The following is a 16,088-nucleotide window of genomic DNA, read 5'->3' as shown; positions in this document are numbered from 1 at the left end:
ATATTAAATTTCGCAATAGTCTGATTTTCTCTTAGACCTTTTCTATTGTTTGTGAAGAAAGCCAGTACCACATTTTGAAAAATGTGCAATTTGCTTGATATGTGTGAAGACTTCTTGTCTTTTTTTTTCCAAAAAATCTCTAGGCTCTTCTTGCTGTTTATGTCTTCTTCCATCTGAACCTTTTTTTTTTTTTTTAAGAGCTTGTTTTACATTCAAAGTCACGTGTACATTTACTTTCATTCCCCATTTACCTTGTCCAACTCTAACCCAGTCTCCTCCCCTCCCTACCCTGCAACCCTCCCCCTGTGCCCCTCATAATTATGCACTCCTGTTTGTCCTGCATTTCCTCAGTTTGAATGTTGGTCCTTTGGTGTCCCATGGTTTATTGCTTTAGGGGATGTATTACCATTGAGTGTGTGGGTGCGGCATCTTGGGTTGAGTGGTCTGCGTGTACATCTTGCTAACCATTGGGCTGAGAGCCTGTCCCTGGGGGTGAGTTTTATTCCAGGCGCCGAATGTATTTCAGGGCCATAGTATTGGGAGTCTCACCAGACTTCATCTGACCAGTAATTCTGGTCATTATTGTGCTCTGTAAACTTTCACCCAAACTACAAGTAAAATAAAATAAAATACTGTGATTTCCTCTGAGATGTGCAAATACAATTTCTCTCTAAGCCAACATATTCTAATATACAAAGTAAACATTCTAAGTTTGAAGTAACAAGAAGAAGAGTATACATATGGCTGAGAACATTTCCAAAAGAGACCACACTTTGCTAAAAGGGGTTCTATAGTATGTGCTTGCTTGTGGGGATGGGACACCATGTATGCATGATAAGGAAAGCTATAATTTAATGGTTAAATACGTTACCGTTCAGCAAGCTTTCGTGCCTCTTCTGCCAAAAGAGTCATGTTGTTTGGGTCCCCTGTAGACTCTGGCTGAGTGATTGACTGGAGAGGAAATAAATAAAGCACCTATCTCAAAGAACTAAAGTATTTAAATTTAATAACAAGATCTTTACTTAACATCAGCATCCCGATTGTAGATGATTTTTTCTATTTTCAGTAAAGGAAGATTAAATTGTCTGGTGCCATATAAGGAACAAAGCTTAAGAAAGAAGCCAGATGTCCTTTTGTTATTATCTAGTTTGTGATAATTATTTCATCATGACTATGAGCAACATGGCTTTCCTGCTCCATATTTAAGGACAAATAAAAAGATGCAATGAGTCAATTTAGCTGAAGAAGCATTCCACTGCCAATAACACTCTTGCTTTAAATTGTCACAGGACCCTCACCTCCCCACTTCCCCACCTCAGACTCTCCCAATCACTTACCACATTGGCAACAGCAACTTTAGCTTTCTCAAGTTCCCTGGATGCAATTTCAATCAACCTTTCTGTGCCCTCCACCCGGGCACGTGCTTGTTCAGCCAAATTCCCAGTTTCTTCTATGGTATTCCGAATGTTCTGTAAACGGCTAATTTGGCTGGACAGAGTGTTATTCACTCTCTGGAGGCGATCCATCAAATTTTGGTCTACATCTACAACAGCAATGTAGAAGACAGACCGTAAATTACCTAAAGATCACACATCATCTCACGTGCAATCTGAGGCAGCTGCTTATACTGGGAGATGCTACCTATTTTTACTTTTTCAAACATGGTATCTTTCTGCGAAGTTTTTGCTAAGCCACAAGCAGAACTCATTAGTTTCACTAACCCAAGATCATGCTACACTCATCACAGTGTTCTACAAGCATGTTCCTGCGTGTCCCACTTGACAGTGAGCTCCTCTTTCTCATTTGCTACTATAGCCCTAGTCTCGTGTAGTGATTAACAAAGAGAAGATATCCAAGGAATACTTAACTAAAGGAAAGACTGATTTTGATTTTCAAGCACAAGCTAAACTTCATGATAAAAAGGCAGTGTTGTTGAAAGCACTGCCAGTCCTGAGAGTTGGACACTTTTCAAAACTAGAAAAACACTCAGCTGAAAATAGACATTAAAGTCTAGCAGATTATACTCATTTGTATTTTAAACTGAATGACAGAATCCTGCCCCCATCCCTAACCTCCAGTATCTCCATGTAATGTCTTTCAAATCAACCTCTGATTTCTCAATAGTTCTTTAACTCTTATTGAGTATTTATGCCCATTCAACTAACACCTCCTATTTAGGTCCTAATAAATCAAAAGATAAATATAAATCCATGTACATATAAGCCCGTCATCATGAAAACTGTCACATATCATGAGGTTATGCTAACATACTGGAGCCATTAAGTGTCCTACTATAAATTGACCAGATTCCTATTTCAGTATAAGGATCAGTGTTGTGGTCTAAATTTCCCATGAAATGTAAAAAGTGAAGAGCAACAAAAATTAATGTAGGAAAATAATCAAAGTAGTAGTAAGACAATCAAACACACCTGGAAACATTGTACACTGCCCAACTCCTGCCTAAACAGTGGCTTTGCTTTGAGGAGTACATAAATAATTCTTTGACAATCTGAGTATGTTTAAGAAAATACAAAGAGTAAAAACAATTTTAAATCATAGAAAATAATTTAGATTTTGGAGGCATAAGCTTCCAATAAGGTTATAGAAGCCCCTTCCATTTAGACAAAGGAGCTCTAGTGGTATAGTGGTTAAATCACTTGTTTGCTAACCAAAATGTCAGTGGTTCAAACCCATCAGCCTCTCTGCAGGAGAAAGATGAGGCAGTCTGCTTCCGTAAAGATTTTCCGCCTTGGAAACCCTATGGGGCAGTTCTACCCTGTCCTACAGGTTGCTATTAATCAGAATCGACTCAATGGCAATGAGTTTTCCCTTTATACCTCTGAGAATGCAATATTCATTCATCTCTCCAGCCAGTTCTTTAAAGAAAAAGTAATATCTGAATAGAGAATAGATAACCTAACTGGTAAGATCACTTCGAATTCCTTCCAATTCTAAGTGTCTACTTGCAAGACCTAACTGCACCAAATAATCTCCTTTCAAATATGTAGAATAATCAAAAGTTTAAAGTATTAATGAGTATTCTGGAATAGTATTCAAAGATAAATCATTATGAAGATATTTTCATCCTTGGCTAATTTCAACCTAAGTATGAAAGGTGAGCCAGAACTCCGCAACTGAGCCTTAGCGGGACTGGAATTTAACCCCAGGCTCACTACACTGCTGCCGGAGCTATTAGAAGCAACAGCCCATTATGCATTATACCTCCCACGAGGTTCAAGGAGAGGTATGATAGCCAGGGCTCCATCACAGCTTCCATCCAACAGAACCACCTGCTTAAACAGAGCAAAGTGGGTGACAGTTGGAGGTGAAGGAAGCCGTATGCATTGGGGCTGTGTGTGGATGCTTGGAACTTAGATGAGTGGCAATGCTGGCTGACCGACATTCCTTGCACTGGAGCTGTGTGCCAAATGTCAGCTCTCAGCTGCACTTAGAAGTACTTAAGAGTGACACCCATACATTCGATCCTCCAATGTATATGGCAAGACAGATGTGAATTTGCTGTTTCAAGAGAATACATTAATGGAACAACACTTGTCAAAAGCTGTTGCTGAAAAATGGCCTTACAAAGAAACACTGTTGTTTAAGTAGACCAGGAAACATTTAAATTCTTCTTAATGGATGTATGTTGTTGTTAGGTGCCACTGAGCTGATTTTCAATCATAGTGACCCTAAATGACAGAGTGGAACTGCCTCATAGGGTTTTCGAAGCTGCAATTTTTATGGGCGCAGACTTCCAAGTCTTTCTCCTGCAGAGTTGCTGGATGAGTTCGAGCCTCCTACCTTCTAATTAGCAGCCAAGCACTTAACCACTGAGCCACAGGGCTCCTTAATCTATGTTTAAGATTTCAGATGTAACAAGAAAGAAAACTGAAAAACAAAATAAAAAATTAAACTAGGCTATCAATCCCTCATTTTATATTTCCATTTTTAAAAATTTGCCTAATAGAACAATTTCTGGACTCTTACATAAAAATGTAACAAACTGGTCAAAAACAGATACATCCAGTTACTTCTTTACTTCATACTTCAATAATTTGTAAAAGCAAAATTCTATATAACAAACATATTTACAACAAAAATAAGCAATATATATAGATTTTGTTGACTTGCACTATAAGAGAGTCTTGCCAAATGAATGTAGATTCATAAACTCAATAGTGAAGTCAATCATTGTATGCAAAGTGTACTAATGTTCGTGCATACTTCCTATGCCTGTCTGTGTACATTGGAATGTCAATGATGGAAAGCGCCAAAGCAAAAATAACCTCAGACAGACAGCAACCACTTTTTTCACCTTTTTATTCTTGGTATTTAGCAAAATACCTGGCATACTATAAGTACCTAAACCCACTGTCACTGACTTGATTCTGGCTCACAGTGACCCTACAGGGCAGAGCAGAACTGCCCCATAGGGTTTCCAAGGCTGTAAATCTTTATGGAAGCAGACTGACTCATCTTTCCCCATGGAGCAGCTGGTGGGTTCAAAGCACTGACCTTTTGGTTAGCAGCCAAATGCTTTAACCACTCTGCCACCAGAGCTCTTTAGAGGCACCTAGTAAGTGTGAAAAAGGACTTGTTTAGAAAAAAGTTTAATGCACAGAGCAAAAATAACTTTTTTTTAAAAATTGTGATTTGGGTGAAGATTTACAGAGCAAATTCACTTTCCATACAGCAGTTCACATATACTTTGTCTCATGTCATTGACCACAGTTTACCACAATGCAACAGCTCCCCTCCCACTTCCTCCCAATAGTTACCCCTTCCCAGTGTCCATCCCTCCATACACTCCTGCCCCGAGCTGTCTCCCTGTGCATAAGCAGCCCTTCCTTCTCCCATGATTGTTCTTCTTTCCAAAGAGTGTATCTATACTTGAGGTAAATGTTCAACTCATATGCCTGTCTTTTGTTTGGCTGGAAACCACAGGTGTGGGTTCAATTCCAGACCTGAAGGGCAGCTAGGGGCCATGGTCTTAGTGGTTCCACCAGGCTCTATCAGACCAGTAAACCTGGTCCCCACCTTTTTTTTTTTTTCTCCAAAATCTGATTTTGAGTTTTGTTCCACATTGTTCTCCCTCTCAAAAATAACTTTTAAAGTGAGTTTTAAAAGCTAGTCAATTATCTAAAATAACTTATTTTTACTTCCTAAGCTTTAAAGTCCATAAATGTATTAAAAAAATATATTTTTTAATTTTTTTAAATCTTAAATCAATCTCTTATTTGCTTATTGGCAGGTCTCAACAGATAATGTTCAGAAAAGCTATCTATCTAGTTGCAAAGGACCTTAACTATGTACCTAATATATTAAGTACCTACTTTTACAGACCATTATTAACATGTTTGCTCATTAGACAAGAAATTTCATAAGTGGGTATTAATTTCTAATCTTTACATTCCTAAAGGCCAAGTGTTATATACTCAGAACCTGTTCATTCCATACTTGAAGACCACAATTTTTCACTGAGTTCTTTCTAAGGAAATAAAGTAGTGCATAAAATACATTCTCACTCACTAGAATGATAGAAAATTAAAGTTCAGCTTCTATTTAAAAATGTATACATTTAATTTTTGGGGGGAGTGGAGGCTTAACACACTTTTTTATTTTCATCGTCATTTGGGTGAAAGTTTCAAGAGCAAAGTAGTCTTCACCAAGTCATATATATTTTGCTTCATGACACTGACTATAATCCCCACAATGTAACAGCACTTTTCCCACTTCCTCCCTGTGGTTACCATTTCCATTCATCCTTCTCTCCTATCCCTTCCTGCCTTCTGAGCTTTCCCTGGGCAAATGCTGCTGTTTTGAGCTCATACGGGTGTCTGTTCCAAAGGGTATGTACCTCTCTGGTATTACTGTTCATTTTATAGGTCTATCATTTGATTAAAAGTTGAGCCACAGGGTTGAGTTCAGTTCTAGGCCCGGAGGGTGATTAAGGACCCAAGTCTCAGTCTCTGTAAGACCAGTAAGCTTGGTCTTTTTTATGATTTTGAGTTGGTTCCATATTTTCCTTCCACTCTACATCCAGGATCTCCTATTGTGATCCCATTCAGAGTGGTCAGCAGTGACAGCCAGAAATCACCTAGTTCTGCTGCTCTCAGGGTCACAGAGGCCACTGTTCCCTTGTGCCTTTAACATTTTTTAAACTATTTAAAAATGTCTTGTAATGGGATGCTCTGCTGCTGGCATCTCTAAGTCAATCCCAATATGATGACTGCATGTGTTACAGAACAGAGCTGCTACACGGTTTTCTTGGCTGTAATCTTTATGGAAGCAGATTGCCAGGCCCTTCTTTTGTGGTGCTGCTAAGTAGGTTCAAATCACCCACCTTTAGGTTAATAGTTGAGTGTAAACTGTTTGCACCATAAACCCAGGAACCTTTCTGCTAATGGGATAGGTTTATAAAATGGGATTGGTTTAAATGGAATTTAAACATTTTGGCATATTAAGAGAATTATCTTATGCTTACATTAAGTTGACAGGTTCTTTTTTAAAATACTGCTTAAAAAACAATAAAATAATTCATATTCTACAAATAGTTTAGAAGTTGAGCGAGAATTTTTTAAAAGCACACTAATTAACCTTGAATTATAAACCACGTCTAAATACTGGCAGTCTTGTGGAAGCTAGCCACTTCAATTGTGTACCTTTGACATCCTGGGCCTCACGAAGAAGGTCCATCACCTCTCTTTCTGCTTCCTTAAGTCTGTCTTCAAAGGCTTGATCTGTCACCATCTCATCCCCGGTTCCAAGGTTTGCTATGAGACCCTCTAATTCCTGCAGTTTCACTCGGTGATCAGCAACCTAAACATAACAATGGGAGAAAAGAGACAAGTAGGACACTCTTAACTGTATCTCCTGCAGGGACAGCATGGGTACTCTTTTATTTTTATTTTTTTGTACTGAAGACTGCAGTCTTTGATCTTCATCAAAGTGCTTTGAATCCTCTTCACTTTCTTTCTTTTTTTTTTTTTTAATTAGGATTTGGGTGAAGATTTACAGAGTAAATTCACTTTTCATACAGCAGTTCACATATACTTTGTCTCATGTCATTGACCAAAATTTACAATGCAGCAGCTCCCCTCCCACTTCCTCCCCATAGTTACCTCCTCCCAGTGTCCATCCCTTCATACTCTTCTGCACCCTGAGCTATCTCCCTGTGCATAAGCAGCCCTTCCTTCTCCCATGATTGTTTTCTCCAGGGCGTGTGTCTACTTGAGGTAAATGTTTAACTCACATGCCTGTACTCTGTTTGGCTGGAAACCACAGTTGTGGGTTCAATTCCAGACCTGAAGGGCAGCTAGGGGCCATAGTCTCAGTGGTTACACCAGGCTCTATTGGACCAGCAAACCTGGTCCCCACCTTCTTTTTTTTTTTTTTTTTGCCTCCAAATGATTTTGAGTTTTGTAATGGGTACTCTTTTAAATAGAAATCATGGGCAATTTTTATTTCTCTGGCTTCAAAAGAAAAATGGTCAGGATCATTCTTTGACTTTAAAGATGACATGCTGCTGATTCTCCAGCCTCAACCTCTCCCTGAATTTTAAACTGTCTTCTTGATGTCTCCATTTTTCCTCTGAAAGGTACTTCAAATTTCACATCCAAAATTATATTCTTGATTTTTTTCCCCCTTAAGTCTGTTTTGAGTCATCCCCATTTCAATAAATAACCCCTCCATTTACCTTAAACCAAAAACCCAAGACCCATTCTTGATTCTTCTCTTTCCCTATACTTGCCTACTCTGACTGTTCCCCCCACATGTATTTATCCAATCCAATCTAGGCTTCCATATTTCGCTACTTCTAATCATCGTTCTTCACATAGCAGTTAGAGTGCTAAACTGGATCTCCTAGCTTAAAACTCTTTGGTGGATTCTAATTGGATTTGAAATAAAATCTAACTTCCTTACTATGATCAACATGGTCCTACAAGCCCCTACCAACCTCTCCAGTCTTACCACATACCACTCTTCCCTGATCCAGCACACTCCAGTCACCCTCCAGCTTTGAGGCCTTTGTACATCACTTTCCTTCTGCCTGGGACAACCTGCCCATTGCTTCTCACTTGACATACTCCTTCTCATCCTTAGGATCTCACCTGAAATGAACTCCCCTAGAAAATCCTATGTAAATTAGTCCTCTTTAGTTATTCAATTTGTATTCTATGTGACATTTAATGCAATTAGTATTTTTTTTGTGTACAGGTATCCTCCATTTTTTGAAAGTTTGCTTTATGCCACTTCGCTTTTATGAAAAGACCTACATTAGTACCTGTTTTTGCTATCCAAAAGAAATGTGAAGAGGATTTTCAATTTTATGAAAAATGGCAAAAAGCAAAACTAGCATTCTGCATTTGTTTTGCAGTGAACCATTAAAGAGGCAGCGTGCAACCTGAGCAGCAAGAGCGGCGTCACCAAGCTCCATCCCCAAGATCTACACTTAGTATCTCAGCATCAAGCTGCCATAGCTTTGGACTGTGTCTGTGAACACTGTATGTTACTGTTATTTTAGGTTTTATATGTTATTTGGTATGATTTGGTAGAGGTTACTTTTTTTGATTTTCGATATGTTCAAAAAAGTTTTCACTTTACATCATTTCGGCTTACGAAGGTTTCAAAGGAATACTCTAATTCTGATGAGCAAGGGAAACCTTGTCTCCAAACTGAAACAAAAGTCTTTGAGAGCAGGGATCATATTTATCTTGTTCATCATTCTCTCTCCAGAGCCTGGCACACAGTAAGTGCTCAATGTGTGCTAAACGAATGAATGCACTGTTGAGAGCTTACCTTATCCTTCACCAGCCGGTAACATGCTGGACATTCCTGGCAGCCAGGCCAAGACCGATTGTAGAAATAGTTTTCTTCACATTGGTCACAGCGATTTCCCACAAAGCCTTCTTTGCATTCACAGTGACCATCATCTTTGCACTGCAGTGTAAGAGACCCCTCAGGGTGACAGTCACAGGCTATAAAAGGAAAGCATACATAGTAAGACAAGGGCATTTTTATACCCCTGAACTCAGATTGATAACAAAGCTGACTATACCATCACAAGTAGACACCCTTTAATAAACAAGCCCATTTATAAGAATTTAAAAGGTTATGTCTGCTTAACAGAGAAGACAGAAATTTCTAAGGCAAAAGTAAATTGTAAAGTAAAATGCCTATCTTTTGGGGCACATTTCATGGTATTTGATACAGAAATTACTCTGTTAAACAAACCTGTGCCCTTTTCACACTTCAAGAAACTCCTGTACCTTCATCTCTCTACTACTTGGGTTTGAACTGCCAGCCTTCTGGTTAGCAGTCAAATGCTTTAGGTGCTATGACACCAGAGCTTCCCTCTACAGGACTAGAAAACCCAAATGCTAATGCTTACTTTGCATTATTTTCTAGTCTGTTTACTCTCTCTGTTCTCTGAAGTGAGTTAAGGATTATATTCCACAGGCGAAATGAAGAAATTCAGACAGCAAAAAATCAAACTGTTCTGAGACCTAATTCCAGGCAAGTGTTTATGCCAAGGAGAAGCAGATGTTTATACGTAACTGTCCTCAGAAGGAAGGTTGGGCAATCTACTTCGGTAGTGATACTGCCTCAGAAACCCAAGGAAGGGTCGCTATGAATTGGAATGGACTTTATGGCAGTGTGTTTGGTTTTGTTTTTTGAGTACCAAAGGGTTCTAAGGGCGGGAAGCAACTGCAGCCAATAAATCAACAAACACATTGTGAACAGAATATCCTTTCACTGTTTCTTATCTGCACTAAGAACGTGAATGATAGAAAAAAAAAAAAAGTTTCATTAACCATGCTGGGAGACCTCAGTAATCAAAGGGAGAACTTTCTTTGGAAAAATAAAAGATTGAAAAAAATTAAGAATCAGAAATGCCATTAAAGGAAACAAATAAGGTGGCTGCAAAGAAACCAGAGGTGCTCTTGAGCTCCAGATTTTTAGGGGAGAATATGGCATAGTGCCTAAGGCATCTGACTGCTAACCAGAAGCCTGGCAGTTCAAACCCACCAGCCACTCCTCAGATGGAAGATTGGGCAATCTACTTCCTTAATGATACTGCCTCGGAAACCCAAGGAGGGGTCGCTATGAGTTGAATCGACTGGACAGCAGTGAGTTTGGTTTGAGTTTTTAATAAAGCATCTATGATGATTTAGATTCAGCCCTACCTAAAAGCCAGGTCTGGCTACAATGAAGTGCTGTCAAAGTCCTTTCTAGACTTATAGATACAACTGAAATTAGGGGAGACTTAAGTTCCACAGAAGCCTCAGTGGAGCAGGAATTAAGCAACTGGTTGCTAATCAAAAGGTCTATGGTTCGAACCCACTAGCAGGTCCAAGGGATAAAGATGTGGCAGCCTGCTTTTTAAAGATTACAGCCTAGAAAACCCTATGTGGGCAGTTCTACCCTGTCCTGTAAGGTTGCTATGAGTCAGAACTGACTTTACGGCAATGGGTTTGGTTTACTTTTTTGGCAGTTGCATCCCTAGTGTGGGAGCCATAGACCGTATCAGGTGACACTGTCAGAGAGAGTGACATCAAAATGACAATCTATGAAATTTTTGTGCAGTGTTTCAGCAGAAATTCATTATTTTTTCTAATAATATCCCAGTAGTTAGTCATAAAAACAACATTTTTTGGAAGCCTAGCTTACATGTTATCAAAATACCTACAAGGATAAAACTCTACGCAAATTTACTTTTTGAACTTTCTAATGTACTTTGGCCAGAGATGTCATTATTATCAATTATAGTGATGGTTGGAATCATGTAATTCTGTCTGCACACACTACAAGAATGTGCTACTGCTTTTGTTGCTGCTGGTGTTTTTTATAGTTGCTGATTTTATCAAATTTTCTGGGGTTTTAGCTATAATACTATAGTAGGTAATTAGTATTTGTGAACTTATATCAATTAACTTTTTTGAGAATGAATTAGTAATTAAAGGAAAAGGAGGGGAAAAATCAAAACAGTCTTCTGCTCAGTTACTAATAATGTAGTAACTAATAATTTTGCAATTCAATGTAGAAAGATTTTACAAAACAATTCTGTGGTTCCTATTCACATAAACTAAGAAATATTACATTTAAGCAATCTACACTTATACTCATCACATATTAGTCTATGATTAAAATTGATGATAAACATTACTAAGGATTCTGCACAGTCTGGTACAGAAGGAGTTCCATGAGGGGAGGTGATGACATCATAAGTTACTGCTCTGGGTGACACCAACCCTCATGACACCAGTTTTTTGGTAAAGTTATTTGCCACCAACACCCCTTACGTTTGCAGCCTTCAGGTCCAAACCCGAAGTGGTGGACCTCACACCGCTCACAGTGCTGACCGGTGATGCCTGGCTGGCACTCACACTGGCCAGTGAGGATGTCACACTGGCCATTGGTGGAACCCAAAGCATGGCAGTCACACCTGAAAGTGAACAATGACATTTCTCAAGGGAGAAAAAGCAGACTTTAGAAAAACTTTTTTTCCCCCACCACAGTAACACCGATACAATTTGCATTAGAAAGGTGATAAACACAGAATGTTCATGGTCATTAAGCCCCGAGGCTCAAGTTATTTATAACAGTTCTAATTCAGAACTCCTTTTTCTGATTTAACCCATGTAAACATTACTAAAATGCCAGTGGCTCTCCAACCTGGCACTAGACTGGAACTGACCAAGAGCTTTCTTTTTAAATTGTGGTAGAATATAAATTGCATAAAATTTGCCATCTTAACCATTTTTAAGTGTATAATTCGGTGGCATTAATTACAGCCACCCACAATATTGTGCAAGCATCATCCTATCCATTTCCAAGTTTTCATCACCCCAAACAGAAACTCTGTACCCATTAAGCAATAATTTTCCCTCTTTATTCCCCCAGCCCCTGGTAACCACTAATCTACCTGGGTCTCTTTGTATTTGCCAATTCTAGGTAACTCATATAAATGGAATCATACAATGTTTGTCTTTTTTTACCTGGCTTATTTCACTTAGCATAACGTTTTCAAAGTTCATCCATGTTGTAGTATTAGAATTTCATTACTTTCTATGGCTAATAATATGTCACTGTATGTAAACACCACATTTCATTTATCTGTTCATCTGCTGATAAATGTCTGAGTTGTTCTCAACCTTTTGGCTATTGTGAATAGTGCTGGAATGAACACTGGTGTACAAGTATTGTTTGAGGGCCTGCTTTCAATTCTATGGACTATATACCTGTAAGTGGAATTGCTGGGTCATATGGTTAAGTCTTAGGAGCCCTAGTTGATGCAGTGGTTAAATGCTTGGTTGGTAACAGAAAGGTCAGTGGTTTCAACCCGCCAACTGCTACATAGGAGAAGGATGTGGCAATCCACTTCTGTAAAGATTTACAGCCTTGGAAATCCTATAGGGCAGTTGTACTATGCCCTATAGGGTTGCTATGAGTTGGAATCAACTTGATAGCAATGACTTTGTTTGTTTGTTTTTGGTATGGTAAGTTTATGTTCAAATTTTTGAGGAAATGCCAAATGTATTCCTCCTGACCAAGTGAAACCAAGAATTTCCAAGTTGCACCCCTGGAAAGTCTGATTTGAAGCATTCTGGAGAGGACTTTGTAGTACGTATTTTTAAAATGTTCTTTTGGTGATTCTGACATATTTAGGGCATTGTACTCGACTCTTCCTCTCTCCCATTACTTTAAGTACAACTCTCCAGTACTGCCTCTAAAGGGTGTCTTGTCTTATTAGGCACTCAAATACTTCTTAAAGAAAGTCAACAAACATATATAACTTGTAAAAAGTCATTTCTTACAACAAATAAAAGCAATAATTACTTCCACCAATGTCAATGTCTCACCTCTCACAGCCTTGCCCACTCTGTAGGTTATAGAATCCAGGGTCACAAGTGCCACAGTCCCTGCCTGTCACGTGAGGCGAACATTCACACTGTCCAGTCACAGGGTTACAGCTACTCTGCTGCCTCACAGTACCATATGGATTACAATCACAGGCTAGGGCAGGCAGGCAGAGACAGAAAAAGATGCAATTACTTGACAGAAATACTAAAATATAAAGACTGAAAATAGATTCTCTAGACTTGGACTGGCTAATATGGTAGCCACTAGACACATAGCACTTGAAATGTGGCCAGTCTGAATTAAGATGTGCTGTAGATGTGAAATTCACAGTGCATATTGAAGACTTAAAAAAAATCTCATTAATAAATTTTATATTATTTGTTGAAATGACATTAACTTGAATATATTTTATTAAATAAAATGTTATTATAATTAATTTCCTTTGTTTCTTTTTAGTCTTTTAATGTACCTATTACATTAAAAACTAGAAAGTTTAAATTGTGTAAATATTTGTACTATATTTCTATTATAGCGTACTATAATGTCTATCATATAGACAGTGAATGGTAATTTTTTTGAGACTGCACAATAAATGCTCAAGAAAAACATGCAGTTGTGACAGAGTCTGACCAGCGGCTGATTTTACCTTTGCATTTGTCTGCTGGATTGGGAGATAGGGGGTTTCCAAAAAACCCATCTTTGCACCGGTCACAGTAGAAGCCAGCAGTGTTATATATGCATTTCAGGCATTCTCCTGTCAAGCGATTGCAATTTCCAACTGCATTAGGATCGATGTTGTCATTACACTGGCACAAGCGACAAAGCCTCACAGGGCCGTTTCTACCCAGAGGATCTCCAAAGTAGCCATCGTCACAAAGCTCACATCTTTTACCTAGAGGGAGACAATGTGATGCTATGAAAGAGCTCAGACATATTTGGTGCTAAATCATCACTGGTTACAGTCCAGCCCAACCATCAGGTGTGAGGAGATGTGGTGCTCTGTGGTACAGTGGATATGGTACCAGTATAGGAGACAATGGACTTGGGACACAGTCCTGGCTCAGTTCCAGTAGTAACCTTGGACATGTCTCTAACCTCTCCAAGGCTCTGTTTCCTTATTAGGAAGATAGCACCTGGTCTGCCTAACAGCAACAACAAAAAAACCCACTGCCATTGGGTCGACTCTGGCTCATAGAGACCCTAGGACAGACTAGAACTACCCCATGTGGTTTCTAAGGCTATAATCTTCACGAAAGCAGACTGCCACATCTTTCTCTTATGGAATGGCTGGTGGGTTCAAACTTCTGACCTCTCAGTTAGCAGCCAAGTAGTTAACCACCACTGTGCAACCAAGGTTTCTTGTAGTCTACCTACTTCAATTCTTCTAATGATCAATTGGAATAATGTGTCAAAAGGGCTTTGTAAATGCTCAAAGTTTATTAATTTTTCCATTCCAGAGGGATGGTTCACTCATGTATGCTGGACTTTTTGATGATGATATTGAAAATGATGAAGTGTTGCACTGGATACCTGAAGGAGTTTTCCATACGACAGGGTGAGGGGGACCATTCTCTTAAGAAATCAAAGACATGTGCTAGCTCTTGTTGAACAGTGTTGACTACTACAGAATCAGTATTTTAGAAAAGAACTTAGAGATCATCAATTGTAACCTGCTTCTATCAGAACTAAGGGAACTGAGAGGTTAAGTAACTTGTCTATAGCCAAATGTTTGCCAGTAACAGAGAAAAAGCTAGAATTCCATTTCCACTTTTCCTTACCATTATTAGCTCAAGTTGAGTTTTTAACAGCTTTGTAGTCAATAAGGCTTCGAATAGCCTAAAATTTATGAAGAAACCCTGTTTGTTCATTTATTCATTGAACAAATACTTAACTGAGTATATACTATATATTAGCACTATTCTAGATCATCAGAATGATTAAAGTAGACAACTTTCCTATTCTCACAAAGCTTACGCTATAGTTGGAGGAGAAACAGACATCATAAATAAGATTATTTCAGGTAGGAATAAGTGTAAAAAAAATGAAACATAAGAGAGCAACATGATAGAATGATGGAGTGAGAGTGATGACAATGGAAACACTGTTTTCCATGTTAAGATCTGAGGAAAGAATAGGGAAAGCACGATGAGCTTGTGGAAGCAGTGAGAGGCAACTCACCTAGGACCATGTAGGTCACAGTAAGGAATTTGGATTTAAATTCAAGTGCAATGAGAAGCAACTGGAAGATATTGGAAGTGAGCAGATCATGTTTAAATGTTAAAAGGATGCGTCTGTCTGCTATGTGGAAAATGGACTGCAGGGGAGCAGAATGAAGCAGAGACCAATTAGGAGGCTATTACCAGGTGAGAAAGGACACTGGTTTGGACTGGGGTTAGAGCAGTGGAGGTGGCAAAAAGCCTCCAGACTTGACATAAAATCAGTAAGAGCTGCTGACTGGTTGCTTCTGGGGAATGAAAGAAAGAGGATCAAGGATATGCCCTAGGTTTCTAGCTTAAGCAACTAGGTAGATGGCTGTATACTTACTGAGATAAGTAAGACTGGGAACATAACAGGGCTAGGGTTAGAGAAAAAGGGAGGAAATCAAAGGTCTGGGTTGGATTTGCTTGAATGAACTTAAATCTGGTGAAAAAACTAAGTCAGAGCTACCTGGTAGGCCATGAGAAGGTCTCACTTCCAAACACCATTTGGCAACTACAGCTAGGTTATGCTTTTGTCTTACTCTAGAATCTAGGTTCAAGTCTTGGCTATACTACTTACATGACTTTGGGCAAGTTACACACAATTTTTTTTTAGCCTGAGTTTTCATTAACTTCCCTTTCCCCACTGGAAGAGGTACCCTTCTCTCTTTGCTTCTTTAGCAACTTTGTGTACATTCCTACATCTGAACTAACCATTGTTGTTGTTGTTGTTGTTAAGTGCCGTCGAGTCGTTTCCGACTCATAGCGACCCCATGCACAGCAAAACGAAACACCGCCCGATCCCGCGCCAGCCCCACAATCCCCGCTATACTTGATCCCATCATCGCAGCCACCTTGTCAATCCATCTCATTGAAGGCCTCCCCCTCTTTCGTCGACCCTCCACCCTACCAAGCATGACATCCTTCTCCAGGGAATGGTTCCTTCTGACAACATGACCAAAATAGGTGAGACGAAGTCTGGCCATTCTTGCTTCCAAGGAGCATTCTGGCTGCACTTCCTCCAGG

The 16,088-nt window shown here is 39.2% G+C and overlaps 1 protein-coding gene across 1 annotated transcript in view; it reads right to left on the bottom strand.

Moving 5' to 3' along the window:
- Positions 1 to 16,088, bottom strand: part of LAMC1 (laminin subunit gamma 1) — a 200,308-nt gene that overhangs the window by 15,016 nt on the left and 169,204 nt on the right. The window contains exons 14-20 of the mRNA XM_007937662.2: positions 13,511 to 13,756; positions 12,864 to 13,017; positions 11,304 to 11,446; positions 8,800 to 8,978; positions 6,663 to 6,819; positions 1,338 to 1,543; positions 872 to 951 (exon numbers count right to left, since the gene is read on the bottom strand). Coding sequence (XP_007935853.1) covers positions 872 to 951; positions 1,338 to 1,543; positions 6,663 to 6,819; positions 8,800 to 8,978; positions 11,304 to 11,446; positions 12,864 to 13,017; positions 13,511 to 13,756 — 1,165 coding nt within the window. The remainder of the gene's footprint in view (positions 1 to 871; positions 952 to 1,337; positions 1,544 to 6,662; positions 6,820 to 8,799; positions 8,979 to 11,303; positions 11,447 to 12,863; positions 13,018 to 13,510; positions 13,757 to 16,088) is intronic.

Source organism: Orycteropus afer, unplaced genomic scaffold (assembly GCF_000298275.1).
Source record: "Orycteropus afer afer isolate SDZICR_OR568_19922 unplaced genomic scaffold, OryAfe1.0 scaffold00043, whole genome shotgun sequence".
In the NCBI taxonomy this organism is placed as follows: Eukaryota; Metazoa; Chordata; class Mammalia; order Tubulidentata; family Orycteropodidae; genus Orycteropus; species Orycteropus afer.
This window is presented reverse-complemented; position numbering and strand designations above follow the sequence as displayed.